Source organism: Rutilus rutilus (genome assembly GCF_951802725.1).
Source record: "Rutilus rutilus genome assembly, chromosome: 6".
NCBI lineage: Eukaryota > Metazoa > Chordata > Actinopteri > Cypriniformes > Leuciscidae > Rutilus > Rutilus rutilus.
Window position 1 is genome coordinate 11,232,351 of NC_140214.1, and position 20,183 is coordinate 11,252,533.

Consider the following 20,183-nt stretch of genomic DNA (forward strand, 5'->3'; position numbering starts at 1 on the left):
CTCAAATCAAATTCACTGGTTGAAAAACTTTCGTTCAGAAACTTATTATGACTTAATACCGGTTTAGAACGACATGAGGGTGAGTAACGGATTATTATCCTTTTAAGTCATTGTCATTCACTACCTTTCTATGTAAATTATGATTATTTAGTGCTTTATTTACACTAGTCAGTGCTGTTTACCTCGAAAATTGCAGTTAGAGTGCTGCTTTGCTTGAACATATCAGATGCAGAATGTATGTGAAACTAAGAGAGTGTTATGTTTGTGTGCCAAGGGCAGTGGCAGAGTATCTTGGCTTGGCGTTTATAGTGGCACCAGATAAGCTGAGTTCAGTCAGAGTTAAGAGGAGGCTGAAATGTGTGACGGCTCACCCTCCTTTCATGTCCTGCAGTGCACTGATGTGCTAAATTGCTGTTGCAAAAATCAAATAAATAAAAACATTGTGACCCTGTCCCCACCATTAATAACACTGATATATGAGTGTGTGTTTGCGTGCGTGTGTGTGTGTGTTTGCACAAGGGTACAACTGTTGACGGCTAGTGCAAATCTTGATAGCTGCCCTTGGAAGAATGAACAACATTACTTGCAGACGTATACATGTGCATATTGATTTTGTATTTTTAACAAATGTGTTTTTTGTTCTGTTGTTCAGGGGGAGGGAATAAGTGCATTATGAAGAATATTAAACTCCATTCTCATGCTGCAACTCTCCAATAATCGTATTCATGAGTCAGTACAATAATCATTGAAGATCAACCAACCATAAAGTGGCTTGCTGATGCATAATGCAGATATTAAAATGTGGCATATGTGTGCTTGCAGATGGTTGTATCAGTATGTCATATTTAAATATCCTTGTGTCCTTGTGCGTTTGTGTGAATTTGCAGTCACACTCATGCGAGCAGGCCTGGTGTTGTATTAAATTCTGCAGCAGTGTTTATCTTGATGAGCAGTATTCATTTTCTCTCCCGATGGCAATGTTTACTCAGAAATGTCACATGTGCGTGGTTAGTGCTGTACTGGTTAACTAGGCGGTTGTGCTGTCTGTCACAACGTTTTCAGACATAATGTTTTTGATTGCTTGCGTCGTGCAACATCCTGAAAACATTTAGAAGATCCTGTCTTACAGTAGCTTTATCTTCCACAATTCTGTCTCACTCTCTTTCTGTCTGTCTCTCCCTGGCTCTTTCTTTCTCCTACGCCCTCACGCTGCCTGATGGGAAATGTGCATTAACCCTCTCATTACTTGTTGAAGTACTGTATTATCTAAGCGTGTAATATATGCAGAAACACGGAATTTCTTGTTAATCCCTTAACATAAGTTGGCATATTTTTTTAGATGTACAGTTTAAATAAAATGTTTTTGTGAACATATACCCTGGTAATACCATGATTCATGGAAGTACATTGGAGTACCATATCATGTTAGCAGTATTCCATAGGAAACAAATCCATGACTTGACATTGCTTACACAGGAACCTATTAATATGACTACGGTAATCATTGACTACTATGGTACACTACCGTTCAGAATTTTGGGGTCAGTGAGATTTTTTTTACAGAAATTAATAAATTCATTCAGCACGGATGGTCAAAAGTGAGAGTAAAGTCATTTATAATTTTTTTTATATTTTATTTCAAATAAATGCTGTTCTTTTGATCCTGAAAAAAATGATCACGATATCCACAAATTTTTTTAATTATTATATATAAATATAAACTGTTTTTGACATTAATAAGAAGAAATGTTTCTTAAGCAAATAGAAAAATTATTTTAAATTGTAATATTTCACAATATTTCAGTTTTTACTGTATTTTTGATCAAATAAATTCAACCTTGGTGAACATAAGAGACTTCTTTTAAAAACATAAAAAAAAATCTTAGGCTACTGACCCTATCATTTTTAACAGTTGTGTACAGTATATATAAAAATACCATGGTATTACCATCTTATTGTACACCTTTACTGTACCACAACTTTTTCGAAAGGCTCAATGCAACTAAGAGCAATTTTTTCCACTGTGAAGTGGAACAAGTTTAATTTAATGGTTTATTTATTGGCACCATGCTGTTATGTTGATGTTTAGAGTATGGAGCGTATTGTTACACTAGCATTTAATGCTAGTCTCTGTGTTAAAGGGCCCCTATTATGCTATTTTAAAGTTTCCTAATGTTGTTGTGGAGTCTCCTACAACATGTTTACATGCATCAAAGGTAAAAAAACTGTTTAATTTCCTCATAATATACATTTGCACATCATCACATTTTCAGTGATTCTCAAACGACTCGTGAGATGAATCAATCTCTCTAAATCCCACCTTTCCGTGAGCTGCTCTGCTCTGATTGGCCAGACAGCTCAGTCTGTTGTGATTGGCCTACCGTGTTCAGAGCGTCGAAAACAAAAACGCCCATTGCCAAAACAACGTCAGCTGTCCTGGGGCTTCCTACACTGTAAACTAAACACAGTAACGAACAATGACGTTGATTTGACCATATCAATGCGAGCGTGAGTCCGATGATGAAACATTGGAAGAACTAGTTATTCAACCCGAACCTCCACCACAAGAACCTCTAGAGCAGGACTCAGTGTTTCTCAGTGTTTCTCAGTGATACGCTACTCAGTTTGAGGTACATTATGAGATGTTGCAACTGTAATTCCTCACCATCAGCATTAACAAGTGCATGTCCATCAACAAACCGATTATTTTACATGTAATTTATTTACGGAGTATTTTTCTAATATATTGCGGTGAATACGTGGAAACTGTATCAATAACAGTGCATGTATGCAATGTATACATTAGCCGAGCTCTAGAGTGAATGATCTGATGTAACATAAACGTTGGTAAAACAAATATTTCCTCAAAGTAGTGAGAATGACAGACAATCTGCATTAATAGACACAGTTTTAGGTAATAGTGGCCCACAACTGATCAGCAGAAGTATTTCAGTAAGACAGTAGAGTCTTTCAAGAGTAAAAACGAATGAATCCTGCATTGAACTCCGAGATTTGAGAAGCAGTCTTCAGTAAAATAAAGGGAACACAGCAAAAGTTTAGGATTATACTGCTGTGATATCGTCGTAAAGATGAATTTTAACCACTGATTCTTCACACTCGTCCTTGGGCAGTGAAAAAAAAAACTGGCTTTACCTTCACATTATAGAGCACAGCATCTTCTCGACATGATGCTGTCCAGTATCCACAGGAATCAGCTGCTGGTTTGAGGGGATTCAAGTTTCCCCTGGTGTCTGCGCACGCAATAAGTGGGTGGGCAATATACTAATGTTTCGTCTTGACGTCACAATGAAACGGCTTATGAGTCGTTTGAAAAACGATTAATTTAATTGACTCAGAGTCGACTCTTACTTTTGAAAGACAATAACTTTATATATGGTGCACTTTCAGATTTAAAACTTTGCAGGATGTTTTCATTCACTTAGAGCTATGTTACACACTACATGAAAGGTCATTTTCAAAAATCCATAATATCCATTAAATTGGCCCACGGTTCGGTATTGATTATGTAAAAGGCATTCGCTTAGCCTGCAGATTAGCACTAGTGCTTCAAACCTGTTATTATGAGTCAGTCCAGAGCTAATCAAGCTGTAGGTGTTGCTTTTAGCGATTGACAAATGACAGTTAAGGGCCTAACGGCTCTTTGTTTCCATACAGCCGTTAACTGAGCTGTGAAAAAATGTTAATACAGCAAGTAGACATGAGTAATGGATCTCAGAGAGACCGAATGAATGAATTGGCGGTCTTATAATTACCACCCTCTCTGAGTTCTACACAAAAACCTGTTAGGGTGAGAGATAACTAAAACAGATAGAGACTGCAGTCGAAATTACAGGGTGATTGCAGTTTTAATTGCTTGAACCCTCATACATCCCTCTCATATGCACACAATGAGGGAAACTGTGGCAATGCTACCTTAAGCAGCTATTTCTACCTGACCTGACCCTTAAAAATTACTTTTATTGGGATAACCTAGTCCGATTGATTCAGTCATATTACATTAAAAAAATGATGTCAACAGTTTGACATCATTAAATGTGAAAATGTCTTTTTCTTTTCCCCTCAGGAGCATCATTGTCTGAGGATCAAGATACTGGGGGATTGTTATTATTGTGTTTCTGGCCTTCCCGAGCCTCGACCGGATCATGCTCATTGCTGTGTTGAGATGGGCCTCAGCATGATCAAAACCATCAGGTAACTGTAAAACATTTCATGTTTTAAACTGCCAGCCAACACAAAATTAATGATTCAACATTGCAGGATTGCAAGGTTTTATTGCTCAGGTTATTGCCTAAATAGACACAAATGAGACAAGTATTGACATAAAAGAAGAATATAGGCAAGAATATATCTAGCCCAGTGCTAGGAAGACAACTCACACAAAACTAAATTGTTGTTCTAAACCTTTTTTTTTTTTCTTTACATGGAACACAAAACATTTTTGAAGAATTTCCATGCCGTTCTTTTAATTTAATATTAGTGAGTAAGGAATGGGTTATTCAAGCTCCAAAATGAGACACACACACACACACACTTTCTAAAAGTGATTCATACGACTCATGCACTATATTTCACATATTTACAGTATATTTCACAGCCAACTTTTTTGTGGTGAAATTATAGACATTTAATTCAATATTCACTGATTTTCATCCAACTTGACATCCACAATATTGAAGGTGTCCTTATTAACAAGAAAAGTAATGATGCCCACTTTGTAAATAAATCATTCTATTGAGTCTGATCTTGTCAATGAATCAATTGATCCAGTTCACAAAGCTTGTCTGAATGATTCCAATCACTGACTGTATAATCACAGTGGAAAACAGCCCACTGGAGCAGAAGATTGTCAGTGAATAATGACTTTAACTTCTGTTTCTGTTTGTCACACACAAAGCTTTTATATCGCTTCAGAAGCTGTCAAATGCACATTGTTAGTATGAGTTGACTTTTTAAAGATACGTTTATGGATCTGTAATTTTTGAAGCTTGACAACTCCAGTCCCCTACTATTCACAACAACCAACTATTTACTTAATTTTATTTTAATTCTCCTTTTTGTGTTCCACTGAGGAAAGTTATAGAGATTGGTGACGACAAGGGTGCAAGTAAATAATGACAGAATTTTCATTTTTAAAGTATTCCTTTGAAAGGGATCTTATTTTCTCTGTTTCTTTGCCAGTTTAGGCAAAGGAACTGTTAATATATACTCACAGGTTGCATTTGGTTTAGTCTGTATTACGTATAATTAGGTTTATTTCAAAGCACTGGAAGTCTATGGTATGTCCGTAGCAAGGAAAAGTGAGTGAGAGAATGACAGAGAGAAAGAGGCCACTAGGCCAGTCCTTTTGACCCTTAATAGAGGCTAGATAGCAGATGAGAGGCCCTTGTTCAGCAGGTGTGTATTTGTGTGCTGCACTAACAGTCAGATATCACAGCACTCACACTACCACTCAACACACACACAGCAGTGACAGTGTGACCTCGATTCCGCTTTTTATAAACAGCCACTTACTTCTGCCTGTTACCCTGTTCAGGAGTAATAGTATGATGTGTATTTTAAAATATACTATAAACCCTATAAAACCCAGTGTTCTTGTCCCAGCGAGTTCCCTCACTCAACAGTTGTTTAGTGTCACCATTACAGAACTGCCTATATAACAGAACCTATCCATCCTAACCTTTTCTGTTTGGATGTTTAGGTATGTGCGCTCACGTACGAAGCATGACATAGACATGCGCATTGGCATCCACTCTGGCTCGGTTTTGTGTGGAGTTCTCGGTTTGCGGAAATGGCAGTTTGACGTCTGGTCTTGGGATGTCGACATAGCCAACAAACTGGAGTCAGGGGGAATACCTGGGTAAGATACACACATGTGCACACAGAACCTCTCTTTGGTGATTAAATGTAAGGGAAGTACAGTAGGATTATCAATTTGCCCTATTTGCCACCATGATGGAAAAGAGAGATTTTATCTACACCTCCCCCTCTTGTGTAATGGCGTGGGAGGAAATTAATTGAGTTTCTGTTTATTCTCATTTTAAAAAAGGTGTCGTGCTTTGGATGTGTGAGATGAATCTGTAGTTAATTTCGACCCCTTCAGGAGGATCCACATCTCTAAAGCAGCTCTAGACTGCCTGAACGGTGATTACGAGGTGGAGGAGGGTCACGGTAAGGACCGTAATGACTTCCTGCGCAGGCATAACATCGAGACATTCCTGATCAAGCAGCCAGAGGAAAGCTTGCTCACACTGCCTGAGGACATCATGAGAGATTCCACCAACCAATCAGATCACAGAACCTCCAACACTTCCTTCACGGAGGGAACATGGAGCCCTGAACTTCCCTTCCATAACATAGTGGGCAAACAGAATGTGAGTGCAATACACACACAAGCAAACAACCACACATTAACTGGCATAGTTTAGAAAACACATATGCGATTCTGAACCTCAAACGCAAATGGTGCTTAAATATAGGCTCTGTATCTGTTCACTGCACCTGTCTTTGAGTTCAGTGTCAGTTCCTGATTTATTTCCACATCTCTCCTTTTTCTTTCTTGTTCCTCTTGCATGTATATATATTTTTGGTTTGTTTTGGATGGTTGTGTGTAGATGCTTTGTAGTTTAGTGATCTGATCTGTTAGGGCATATGTAAGGGGCCATACGCACATTTTTTTTTTTTGCATTCCATTGTGCTGCTTTTCCATAGGTTTTCAACGTGAACTAACTAGACGGACATATTTGACCATTGCACTTGTGTCTCTAGCAGTAACTAAAAATATATTTTTAGTTTAGGAACAGCATTCTAAAAATGCTGCACTTAAGTTTTAAAAAAACATGTCTTGTGTCCCTGCAAAAATGTGTTCTGTGTGAACGGCCCCTAACTGTTCTTCTTTACATGAAGATTCTGATTAAAGGTTTTAGATGTTCTACAAAACAGTAGACAAGTAGAAAATGTCACTTGTGAACCCTTTAGAACATTTTTCCTGCCTCTATTTTAATGTAATATGCGATAAACTTACAAGCTTACAAAGGACAAGATCTCTGTTGTAGAATGGCTCATGAAGTAAATCATTTTAAAGGTTTTTAGTGCTGTCTGTATAATGTATAGTGTTCTCTAGAGGGTCTCAGGACTGTATGGTCTGGGTATTGTTCTAAAAGGCTCTCCAGAATGTTGGTTGAGGGCAGTTTTCAAAGTGGTCTAAAGGGTTGTCAAGAATGGATAGTGTTCTAGAAGTTTCTCAAGCTACAAGACTAGAAGGTTTCCAAGGCTGTATGAAAGGTATACTATTCTAGAGCGCTAGAAGACTGTCAGAACTGTTTGGCTTTAAACTGTTGCATAGAGTGCTCAGACCCTAGTTAGACCCTGTTCTGTATGTTTTTTCAGGGCTGTAGACCATTGTTTGTTGAATGTTTTAAGGGCTGTAGGACTACAATGTTCTAGGAGTTTCCAAAAGTTTTAATGTAGGAGAAATGTTCTAGTTCTATGGGGTTCTCAAAGTTGTAGACTAGAGATAATGTTTTTGAGTGTTCTCAAGAGTATAGGACAGGTATCTTGTTCTTGTGGATTCTCAAGACTTTAGGGCAGGGACAGAGATCTGGAGGGTTCTCAAGGCTGTGAGAGGGAGATAATTCCAGCTGCTTTTCAAACTTGTCGTCTTGCTGATTCACAAAGATGCAGGGAAGGGACATTTTCTTGAGTGTTCTCAGGGCTCTAGGGTAAGGACAGTGTTTCAAAGGGGTTATCAAGGTTGATGGTTGAAACAGTGTTCTAGTGGGTTCTCAAGGTTATAAGATGTGGAAAGTGTTTTGAAGGTGAGAACAGTGTTCTAGTATGTTCTAAAGGTTGTAAGACAGGGACAGTGTTCTAAAGGTGGGGACGGTGTTCTAAAGGGGTCTCAAGGTTGAAGATTGAAACAGTTCTAGTGGGTTCTCAAGGTTATAAGATAGGGAAAGTGCTTTGAAGGTGAGAACAGTGTTCTAGTATGTTCTAAAGGTTGTAAGACAGGGACAGTGTTCTAAAGGTGGGGACGGTGTTCTAAAGGGGTCTCAAGGTTGAAGATTGAAACAGTTCTAGTTGGTTCTCAAGGTTGTAAGACAGGGACAGTGTTCTAAAGGTGGGGACAGTGTTCTGAAGGGTTCCCAAGGTTGAAGGTTGAAACCGTGTTCTAGTGGGTTCTCAAGGTTGTAAGATGGGGAAAGTGTTTTGAAATTGGGAACAGTGTTCTAGTTGGTTCTTAAGGTTGTAAGACAGGGACATTGTTCTAAAGGTGGGTACAGTGTTCTGAAGGGTTCTCAAAGTTGAAGGTTGGAACAGTGTTCTAGTGGGTTCGCAAGGTAATAAGATGGGGAAAGTGTTTTGAAGGAGGGAACAGTGTTCTACTAGGTTCTCAGGGTTCTAAGATGGGGAAAGTGTTTTGAAGGTGGGAACAGTGTTCTAGTTGGTTTTCAAAGCTGTAAGACAGGAAACGTGTTCTAAAGGTGGGGATGGTGTTCTAGTGGGTTCTCAAGGTTGTAAGATGGGGAAAGTGTTTTGGAGTTGGGAACAGTGTTCTAGTAGGTTCTCAGGGTTGTAAGATGGGGAACGTGTTTTGAAAATGGGAACAGTGTTCTAGTTGGTTCTCAAGGTTGTAAGACAGGGACAGTGTTCTAAAGGTGGGGATAGTGTTCTTAAGGGTTCTCAAAGTTGAAGATTGGAACAGTGTTCTAGTGGGTTTGCAAGGTTGTAAGATGGGTAAAGCGTTTTGAAGTTGGGAATGGTGTTCTAGTAGGTTCTCGATGTTGTAAGACAGGGAAAGTGTTCTAAAGTTGGAGACAGTGTTCTGAAGTATTTATACGGTAAAGGGACAGAGTTATAGTGGATTCTCAGGGCTCAAAGTGGAAACAGTGTTCCAATGAGTTCTCAAGACTGTAGGTCGGGAATAGAGTTCTAGTGAGTTTTCAAGGCTCTAAGGCGGGCTGGGCTCTGTGTATTCTGGAGGGTTCTCAGAGCTTAATGGCTCATAACAATGTTCTAGAAGGTTTTTGTGGCATGTGCAGCTGATTATGATGCAGAACTCTCTCTTGGTGTGGGCCGAGTTGCCAGGCTGTTGCTATGGTGACATGGTTAACATAAGGGAATGTTGTCTTTGATTAATGCGGTGCTTTTGTTGCCTTTGTCATGCAGTCATCTTAACACATCAAAGAGCTCTCACTGTATGACTGGCAGGGTGACCAGCCAATTACACATCAGCTGAGAGCACAAGCTTTCACGTTGATTAGACGTGTGTGAGTGTGTGTGTATGTCTGAGCTATTCAAGATCTGTTCAAACAGAAGAATGCTGACATGTTCATGTGTATATGTAAGATTTTAGGGCTGGTATCCATGACAACAGGAATGTCTGTAAGGCAGTAGCAGGATTCCTTTTCTCCTTCACGCTCCGTTTATCCTTCCCTCTCTCTTTCTCCTCTTCTCTTTCATCTGCTGTTCTTTTCTTCTCCTTTATCTCACATCCTCTCCCTCTCTCTTCTCTGTCTCTCTGTTTAGGCTTTGTCCTCAGTGACGCATTGCAGCCACAGTGTGTATGTGAGTGAGTGAATGTGTGTTTTAGTGGCTGTTTGGGTGTGTGTGTGTTCTGCCGAAGGGTGGTTCTGTTAATGGATTTAGTGTCTCACTCCTTGTGTTTTTATGTGCAATCCAAAACTATATTGAGAATCAAAAACATACACACACGCAAATAAACACTGCAACCTGAGAGTATTTCTTCTAGAGTTTAATGGGGACCTCGTCTTCAAAACATAGATCTAAATTTTGACAGATCAGAGAACTAGAGATCAGGTTGTCAGTTTTTGTGCTGTCCAGATGTGAAGCTGTATATTTGTGAAAATGTGACTGCAGGTCAAACCAGCCCTTTGTTTATGAGCCTCTTCACGGAGTTAGAAAGGAAATGCAACTCTTTTAGTATTCTTGACCCATTTTTTACACACAAAAAAAACAACAATTTAAGCTCCACCCCATAAGGATTTACTAGATATGAAAAGCTTCAGAGCTCTCAAATTTCTCAACCTTTTATAGGGATTATAGAGATCATCTCAAATTGGTTCTCTGATATATCCACCCAGAAGTTCTTCTTTCTCTTCTTCTCCATCCAGATTTTGACATTTTTTTTCAGTTCACAATCTCATTAACTGCTCACCCAGAATGAAAAACCTTGATGTAAACACCTCAGTCAGAAACAAAATTACTGATCCCAAACTTTTGAAAGGTAGTTTATATTGCTTTTATTTGTATATTGGTGTTTTGCTATCGCTGTACAATACTGTGAAGGTCATGTTGGGTGTCAATGTTATGTCCAAGGCAAAACTCTTCTCTATAACTGCTAGAGAGTATAGAATAACTCCATAAGAGAATAGTCAAAAGTCCCGCAAGGGTCTTCAAGGCCATAAAATATTGTTTTACACATAACACATAAGACACATAACACACACACACACACATACAGTAGGCTTTTAAAAACTAATTTTATTCTATGAAAATCCCTGTGCTAACAGTAGATTAACAGATTTAATAAAATTCTGATTACACACATGAGCAAACATTACACACTGTTCTAACAGAACTAACATCTGATGAATGAGAAGTCCATACAGTGCCCCAATAAATACTGTATTTGGACACTTAAGCCAGACTTAAAAATGTATGAACGTTTGCGATATTTAATTTTTTATTATTATTATTTTTAGTGGTTGTAAATTGTATGTTGTTGCAGATTAACCACACGTGTGGTTCAGCATATTAACTATGAACATACTATATTTGAACACTTTATGGTGGTTAGAAACAGAATGTTTTATATCTATAGTTTTATGATTTGAAACCTTACAAGCATACTTTTGTGAAATGTTTTGCTCGAAAAACATGTTTTAGTATGCGGTCTTGCTTTAAAACAAATGCCATTCATTTCCGAATTTTTATTTTTTTGTCATTTAATGCAATAATATTCATACATTTTGTAGTGTGGCTTAAAGGGATAAAAGGTCTGTCATGAATTACTCGCCCCATGTGCCATTCAAAACCCATATGACTTTCTTCTAGACCACAAAATGAGATAAGAATTGCGAATATTCCTGTGTATGCAGAGTGAGTTTTGTAATTCTAGTGTTTCTCTAGATGACTCACGGCTCACAGTGACTACAGCTCCAGCTCACGGCGCAGATTATAGCCCTCTTTAAAGATACTTTCAATGGTCAAAACAAAATCAGATGTCTGTGTCAGATCCTGTTTATGCAAAATCCTCTGCTAGTCAGCCTTCCATTTGACCTCTACCCCGTGCTGACATTTCCGCTGATAAATACGCTCTAATATAATACAACACATGCCTACACCGTGATGGAAGGAAAAAAGCTTTCATTTTACTTTCAGTTCACATACTTTCGTGATATATATATGGCAGTTACTTGGTTTGCTGCAAAGAAATGTTTAGTGACCCACACACATGGAGGTCTTCTCTCATTCTACCATGTAATCGCCTTTGACAGCATGATCCTTCTGAACAGCCGTCTTGACACAATTTGGTTTGAGCATCTTTTTTATTTGGGTTTTCTGAATAAGCAAGATCCACCATTCAAGAGACATGTAGATGATAAAAATACACATTTTATTTGGTTCTATAGTAAAAAAAAATAAATAAATAAATAAATATATATATATATATATATATATATAATTTCACAATATTTGACTGTTTTTTGTGCTTATTAAAGTATCGAGTCATTAGCTTAGCCACATGCTAATAGTTTACTCTGTTTTTCTAACATTTTGCCCTCTTCTGTTTAGAAGTCTGTCACATTCACACAAAGGTAACAGACGGCTGAATTAGCTAGTTAGACACTTGCGTTAGTCAAGTCTTGCTTTACGTGTTGAGCTGTGTTTGTATGGCTGTGAGTTTGTTTGTATGGGCCCTGCTGCCTATTTAGAGCATTCCCAGTCACTTAAGTTGTCTCATGTAAACAGTAAAAATCTCTACACTGCCAATAATCATTTTCTTACTTGGTACTGTTACAACCCTGCAGTCTTATTTTCCAATACAAATACTTGAGAAGCAAAATACAAAAAATATTAAGTCTTGTTTTCTGAAAAAGTTTACGCTTAAAACAAGATAAAATGTCTTACGTTAAAAATAATTCACAGAGAAAAAAAGTTTGTAAGATTTTTGTCTTGGTTTCAGCAAAAACCCAGTTTATTTTGTATCATTTTTTGGTAAAAGAAGACTTAATATCTTAGGTCATTTAGCATCTCATGTAAATGTATCTTAATTTAATAATGTGTAGATATTTGTACTGGAAAATAAGACAAAAATACTGAATAAGAAAATATTTTTTTTGCAATGTAGGGTTTGGAAGAGATCCATGGAGTTGCCAGTGTGAGGTAACATTTTGCAGCGGATGCCTCCCTTTTCTTGTACAGTCATCAGGTTTAGTTGAATGGCCTGAACTTAGCCAGGTCCCCTTCATGCCATTTTTCATTTATGTCATGATGTTTGTATGGTGTTTAATATCTTTGTTTAACCCCTTTCCTCATAAGAACCTCAGGTATTTGTTGTTGAAATCTTGTGTCAGTCTGTATTATCCTTTTTATACTAATGCTTGGCCTGGATGACCAAAATGCTTTATCATGGAATGAGAAAGTTTATATCATCATAATGTCATTTTTGCTGGAAATTAAACCTCCAAATGTTACATAATGTAAAGGCACCTTTAACCAAGTCAATCAAGCTGTTTTTCATTGTGCTGTTGATGCAGAATATAGTACAATCTCTACCTGTTGACATTTTGTACCATTGCGTGATATATAAAACCTTAACATGCATGATACAATTCACGTAAAAGGCACGTTTTAAAGCCCTAAACGGCTTAGCTCCAGTCTATTTAACGGATCTTCTATCGCCCTATAATCCATCGCGCTCTTTAAGATCACTAAATTCAAGGCTTTTGGTCATACCTAGGATATCCAGAACCACCAAAGGAGGGAGAGCATTTTCACATTTAGCTCCAAAACTCTGGAATAGCCTTCCTGATACTGTTCGTTGCTCAGACTCGCTCTCCCAGTTTAAAACTAGATTAAAGTCGCATCTCTTCAGCCAGGCATTCATATAATATTTTTAATCTTACAGTTCAAATTACAATCCGGCCTCTAGTTCATAAATGCCAGAGGAGGACTGGCCCCCGACTGAGCCTGGGTTCTCCCAAGGTTTTTTTTTCTCCATTGGGTCACCTGATGGAGTTTTAGGACACTATTAGGTCACTTGATGGAGTTTTTCGGTTCCTTGCCACTGTTGCCTTTGGCTTGCTCAGTTGGGGATATTCTGGGGATATCTAATTTGATTTTATCAATAAATTCCACTAGAAACAAACCTTGTTGTATTATTTTAATTTAATACTGTGAAGCTGCTTTGATACAATCTGTATTGTGAAAAGCGCTATACAAATATACTTGACTTGACTTGACTTGACGTATAACAGCTGCTATGGGGAAAAATAGCTAAAATTGGTTATACCAGCCAAATGTGGTGTTTTCGAGAAATGATAATGGGTTCGTTTCTGAACCAAGGTGGTCTACCACCATGAATCAACTATCTAGACCAGGTTGGACCAGGTACAAACCAGGTAAAAACAGCAATCCTTCTGGTTTTAGGAGAACTAACTGAAACAGCCTCATATTCTGAATCTTAAAATATCTGATATAAAAGGTCTGATGGCTTTCCGGCATTAAGGCAATGGAAATATTAGACATTGGAATGATGTGTTGATTTTTTTTTTAGATCCACTCTAAAAGATGGGCTTAGCTGTAGGCAGTTAGAAAAGCCTATTACTTACAGTCCAGAGCATTCGCTTTCCAAAAAAAATAATCATGTTATGTGCAAGTGTTATATGTGTGTGTGTGTGTGTTTGTGTGTGTGTGTGTGTGTGTGTGTGTGTGTGTGTGTGCATAGCTGTCAGTTTGGGACAAAATTGTCATGAGAAGCGAACTATATCTGGCAAAACCACCATTTAGGACATTTGGGTATGTTGTACAGTATGCAGGAAAAAGTTCATAAATGTATTAAATACTGCAAACGTTTTCTTTTAGGGGTAGAGTTTGGGCTTGTATATATTTACTTATGTCCTCATTTAGCTAAGTAATTGTGCATATGTTCGTGCAGTCATTTTCTGATGTTTATTTGGTTTTCATACATTCATGTTGTGCAGAGCTCTTGGATGAACAGATACACACAACACACACACACACACATGCACAAACACACACCCTCTCTTAGACTCATGGGCGCTGCATGTGCTTTTCCTCTGTAGACTCTGGCTGCGCTCACACGTCACTCCATTAACCTGCTCCCCAACCACCTGGCTCAAGCCCTGCATGTGCGCGCCGGCTCACAGGAAATTAACGCTCGCATGCAGAGCGCCATCGCCCTGCGCAGCGGGGACAAGCTCCGCCAAGAACATATCTCCCCCTTCTCTCTCACCTTTAGAGAAGCACTACTGGAGCACAAGGTAGCCTGCTCCCATCTTCCAGCCATCCTGTCCTCCTTCTCTGCTCTCTCACTTCCTCTTTTTTGGTTTATTTTTGTTGTGGAGGTGCAAGAGAAGGAGGCGAGAGAGTGTCATGAGTAAACTAAAGGACGTTAAGTGCCATCAATACCAGTCAATACTTTCTAGAACACTCACAGCGGTTTAAAATGTTCTCAATTACTATATCCCATCCGAAAAACCAAGTTAAGGTTGTCCTGCTGTACTTTGGAGCTTGGTTCTTGATAGTCAAAGATGGTCAACCAGATGGTACACTGCAAAAAAGGTCTTGCTTTCCTTTACAAATATCTAAACTTAAAGTTTATTCTTAAAGTAAAAAGTTGTTTAAAGTAATTCTTAAAGTCACTATAAAATCAAAATGGACAATTCTTTTTATGGAAAACTGCAGTGTTTATTATAAATAATTTATCCATGCACATTATTCAAATTATTAATAAAAAAATGTATCTGCCCTCGTAATCGTTAATCAAAATAACTTCCCCTGCCTTTACATCTCTTCTCTGATGATGTGTTTACTGGCGCGAGGGCGGGACAATAACCTGTCACTCACATGACATCACAGCAGTATCAAACCACAACCATCCAACGAGCGAATCAAGTCCCGCTGGACAAAATCAAGTCCTGTCCTACATTTTTTTTCTCATTCGAGAAGCTGTTTCACTCGGATATGTCACAATAGGGAAGAAAAGACTATTGCAACTTCCGTTTCATGCTGACTTGAAAATACAAAATACATTTACTTGAGAAGCAAAATTAAGTTAATAAGAAAAATGTATCAAAATTAAGTCACAAAATAAGAAAAATAAACTTAATTTAAATTTTATTTTTCGTAACCCCCTTGGCAGATATCTTGTTTTAAGAGTAAAGTCACTTAATTTTTATACATTACAAAACAACACTTTTTTTTTTAATCTTAGTTATGTCATTTTGCTTCACCCAAGGGATAGTTCACCCAAAAATGTAAATTCTGTCATCACTTACCACTTGTTCCAAACCTGTATGAGTTTCTTTTTTCTGTTGAACACAAAAGAAAATATTTTAAAGAATGTCAGAAATCGAACAGTTGACGGTAGTCTTCCATAGTAGGGAAAAAAATAATAATATGGCAACTCTCAACTGTTTCATTACCAACTTTCTTCAACAGAAGAAAGAAACTCATACAGGTTTAGAATAACATGAGGGTGATTAAATTATGACTTAAGGATATTTCGATATTTGTACTGTAAAACAAGACAAAAATACTGAGGAAGAAAATATTTTTTTACAGTGTAGTCCAACTGAATTTGATCCATATAAAACCATTTGTCACCAGTTTTAGATGGATTTTTCCAACTGAGTGGAAAATGCCTGACAAAATGTGTTTCCTGATCCGATCAGAGGGTTCTGACAAAGAAAAAGAGTCTGGATTCAAATCAACACTTAGGAATGATGACCCTTTGAATCCAGCCGACTGGATTGGTCTCCTAATTGATTTGTTTAATCGCCGTCACCGATGAACCCTGACGAACGTTAATTCATCCTGAGCAACTGGGATTTGCCCACACCCGGGATTTCAGATTACTCATGATCCACCACCATGCATGTTGTCATCTTAGTTAAAAAACGCTTTTTATTCAGTTTATATGTCCCTCACCTCATTTCTGCTCGTTTGAGTTGACCTTCGCCCCTTGCTTGGCCTTTGACTCTGTGCCACTCTGTGCTTGAGTTTTTTGGTTTGCACCGCCTCCAGCTCTGACATCACACGTCCTCTCACTAACCCAGAAAGCACAGGAGTTGTGTGTATGTGTGTGTATGAGCGCCTACCCTGCTCTCTCCTATGTGGTTAGCATTGCTTTCATGGTGTGGTCAGTGTGGTCGTCATGTGAAGAGGAATTTATGTCCTTACTTTTCTCTGTGTGTGTGTGTATGTGTATTTCCTCTACAGTATTCCCAGATGAGAGACGAGGTGTTTAAGTCTAATCTAGTGTGTGCCTTCATTGTTCTCGTCTTCATTACTGGAATACAGAGCTTACTTCCCTCTGCAAGGTAAAACATACACATGTACATACAGTACATATACTGGCCATAGCCACCACAGACATTGAGGATGACACATGATCTATTTGGGTTTATATATAGAAGTGCATGCATGGGTTAATATTTCCAGTAGTGTTCGACGTGGGTTTTTCACTGAAATTTGGTCTTGAATATTTGATTACATCCACAAATGTATCATATAATATGTGATCTCTCATGTTTGTAGGATGGTCACTATGGTGATACAGTTCTCTGTCCTCATCTTTCTGCACTGTTGCCTTGTTGTTGTTACAACGGCGGAGGACTACAAGTGTTTGCCACTGGTTTTGCGAAAAGCGTGTTGCTGGGTGAACGAAACGTACGCTGCACGGAACGTCGTCATCTTCCTTTCCATCCTCATCAACTTCCTGGCTGCCATGATCAACATAGTGAGCAAACATTTTATTCATTTTAATTTTAATATGATCATTATACTCTTGCACACCATGTATCATCATGGATACATAAAGTTCTAGAGCCCCACTAAGCGATTTCTCAGCTGAACCAATTTGATCTCAAGAATTATAGAACTTCTGTGGGGTGTAAATGAATTTATTTTCTTTGTTTCTTGTGACAGACTTTACACAAATTTGTACAAAATTCACCAGCCTAAAACCACCAAAATTAGCCTTGCACAATATAGAAATACCATATTGGTTATCAGCCGAAATAGTTATATTTGGCTTACTTTTGCCGTCATCTAACTCTTACTTAAAGCTGATCTTTAAAAACACTAATCATTTAATGACTGTTTAATGCATCTTTAGCAAATGTCAGAATAAAAATGCATTTTTCATACTAGAATTAATTATAATGTTGTGATGCCTAAATTGTAGCATTTAAAACAGTTGATTTTATTTTTTTAATTTTAATTTATAAATAAAATATAGAATTTGAATACCTGCTACTTATTAGTTACTTGTCATAATACCCATATTTAGAAAGTTCTTGAAAATTGTAATCGTTTTGCTCTTTATACAGATATATTCTTAAATGCAATCTATTCTCTAACATTTGCACTCTCTCTTTTACCATAGCTTTGGTGTGACTTCGATAAATCCGTCTCATTCAGGAACCAGACGTTTAATGCATCGGCCTCAATCCCAGATATCTGCTTTTACCCAGAGGTCTTTTCACCCACTGACATGCAGTTTCAATCTGTTAAAAATGATTGATAGAATTCTAGCATTTGTGTAAACTGTTCAAAAATCAATTCATTCACTGTACATCGAGCGATGGGGTGTTAATGGTGAGGTTGTCTGGCTGTTTATTGACAGTATTTCGTGTTTACCGGAGTGTTGGCGATGGTGACCTGTGCAGTGTTCCTAAGACTCAACTCGGTTCTGAAGTTGGCCATCCTGCTGATCATGATCGCTATCTACGCAGTGCTGACCGAGGCCTTCTACACGCCTCTGTTCATCCGCTATGACACACTTACACTCAATCAGAGGTATGTACGCAAACTCCCACATTCATTAAAGAACCAATTCTAAAGAGAGAAATTATACATCGCGCTTTAACAGTATAGACGTAATTGTGATGACTCAAGTACGTGCGTAAGGTGACGCAGACCAACTATAAGAGCAACAAATGTCATGCTGTTTCTCAAATAGCAGTCTGCGTGCGTTTTAATAGATTTCTGCATGTTTTACTGTATGATTAACTTCACACAGTCATAAATTGTCTTCTAGCTGTGGGTGGTGTGGCCTGGTGGTCAAAAGTTTAGGTTGATAACTGTAAGTTTATAGGTTTAAAGGAGAACTCTGGTCAATTTTAACATTGAGCTCATTTTTTTGTAAATTTGGAGTGCTGTCAGTACAGAGAACAACGACAAAAATCGGTGTTGCCTACACCGTGTTATCCTCTTTTTAAAATTTGCACCCAATGGGGCAAGTTTTAAACCTGCTTTTAGGCTCTTAACATCCTTGATGTGTCATTACAAGGTCACACAGGTCATGTGAGTGATTCCTTTGGAGTGAACGCGGGTGAATCTGACTGCAGTAGATGTGAAAGATATTAATAAAAATGATGTTTATTCAGCCAGCGCACATACCTGTATTTACATCCTGTTTTCGGTCGAAGTCCACAGTAGTCGATTGTCGAGTTCCCGCGCGTGATCATAGGTACTAAACCTATGCGCGTGAACTCGACAATCGACTACTGTGGACTTCGACCGAAAACAGGATGTAAATACAGGTATGTGCGCTGGCTGAATAAACATCATTTTTTATATATTTCTTTCAAGATTTTTCTTTTCAAATTTTAAAACGAGGATAACACGGTGTAGGCAACACCGATTTTTGTCGTTGTTCTCTGTACTGACAGCACTCCAAATGTACAAAAAAATGAGCTCAATGTTAAAATTGACCGGAGTTCTCCTTTAAACCCAGCAAAAGGTGATAGTTGTGCTATCTAGTGATGTGTAAAGGAATGTTTGAAATGTTTTATTCTAAAATCTAAAGGTGCCCTTGTTTTTGAGTACCTTACAAAAGTTCGAGGATTTTTACTTTTATTTAGCATTAACTGCTGGATTAAATTGATCAAAAGTGGCAGTAAAGACATTTATAATGTTACAAAAGATTTCTATAAAAAAAAATGCTGTTCTTTTCAACATTCCATTTATCAAAGAATTCTGAATAAAGTGTATCACAGTTTCCACACAATTATTAAGCAGCACAACTATTTTCAACATTGCTAATAAAAATAAATGTTTCTTGAGCAGCAATAAAATGAAAAATTACCAATAATTGTACAATAGTAACAATGTGTCAATTATGAGATTTTCTTTTGTAACTGAGCAGAAATATATATCTTTTGCTGGTTAACAGCACTACAGCAGATCGGAGGAACAGAAAATTTAGTCATTTTTTAATAATTTTTCACGTTTTTTATAAGTGTTCATAATTTTTACAAGATATTTCACTTCAAAGGCACTTCAAATAATATCATGGTTTTGCCATCTCAAAAAGAGATGAAAAAAAGAAAGAACTAGTTACTAGTTTTTGCAGTGTCTTTTTCTATCCGTTCGCCCTCTCTGAGGTCTGCGCATCATTGTGCACATCATTAAGCACTTAACTTCATGTTACTCCAGAGGCATTGTCCTTTTGATAAGACCACTGTAAATCACTTTAGGTAAAACCATCTGCCAAACTACAAATTACCCCTAAACAAGAGCTAAACCTCAAACTTTAATTCAGAACCAAATCCTGAAAAAGGTTTGTACGACTTTATATTTCACTTTATAAAAAATAAACAAATCTTTCTTTTTCATATCAGATATCATAAGTGTTTAACAAACAGTGTACACTGTTATTGTATCATCAAGGCTCTTTATGACATTTATGACAGATGTTTGTCTTAACTAACTGCACTCTGATCATCATAAACATGCTGTGGAGCTCATGAGACTTTCTGTCTTGTTAACCTGGTTACAGCAAAAGCTTCCTGGGAACCAAGGAAACGTCTCTGCTTCTCATGGCGATGTTCCTTTTAGCTGTGTTCTACCATGGCCAACAGGTAACAGACACACACACACACACACACACA

General features: G+C 37.8%; 1 protein-coding gene across 2 annotated transcripts in view; it reads left to right on the plus strand.

Moving 5' to 3' along the window:
• The window catches only part of adcy8 (adenylate cyclase 8 (brain)), a 50,437-nt gene that overhangs the window by 14,739 nt on the left and 15,515 nt on the right, over window positions 1-20,183 (plus strand). The window contains exons 5-13 of one of the 2 annotated variants that reach the window (XM_084410639.1): window positions 4,085-4,212; window positions 5,720-5,878; window positions 6,122-6,392; window positions 14,349-14,546; window positions 16,507-16,607; window positions 16,825-17,026; window positions 17,675-17,764; window positions 17,915-18,087; window positions 20,072-20,153. In XM_084410639.1, the coding sequence (XP_084266765.1) occupies window positions 4,085-4,212; window positions 5,720-5,878; window positions 6,122-6,392; window positions 14,349-14,546; window positions 16,507-16,607; window positions 16,825-17,026; window positions 17,675-17,764; window positions 17,915-18,087; window positions 20,072-20,153 (1,404 nt within the window). The remainder of the gene's footprint in view (window positions 1-4,084; window positions 4,213-5,719; window positions 5,879-6,121; window positions 6,393-14,348; window positions 14,547-16,506; window positions 16,608-16,824; window positions 17,027-17,674; window positions 17,765-17,914; window positions 18,088-20,071; window positions 20,154-20,183) is intronic. The other variant, XM_084410640.1, reaches the window with a different exon arrangement.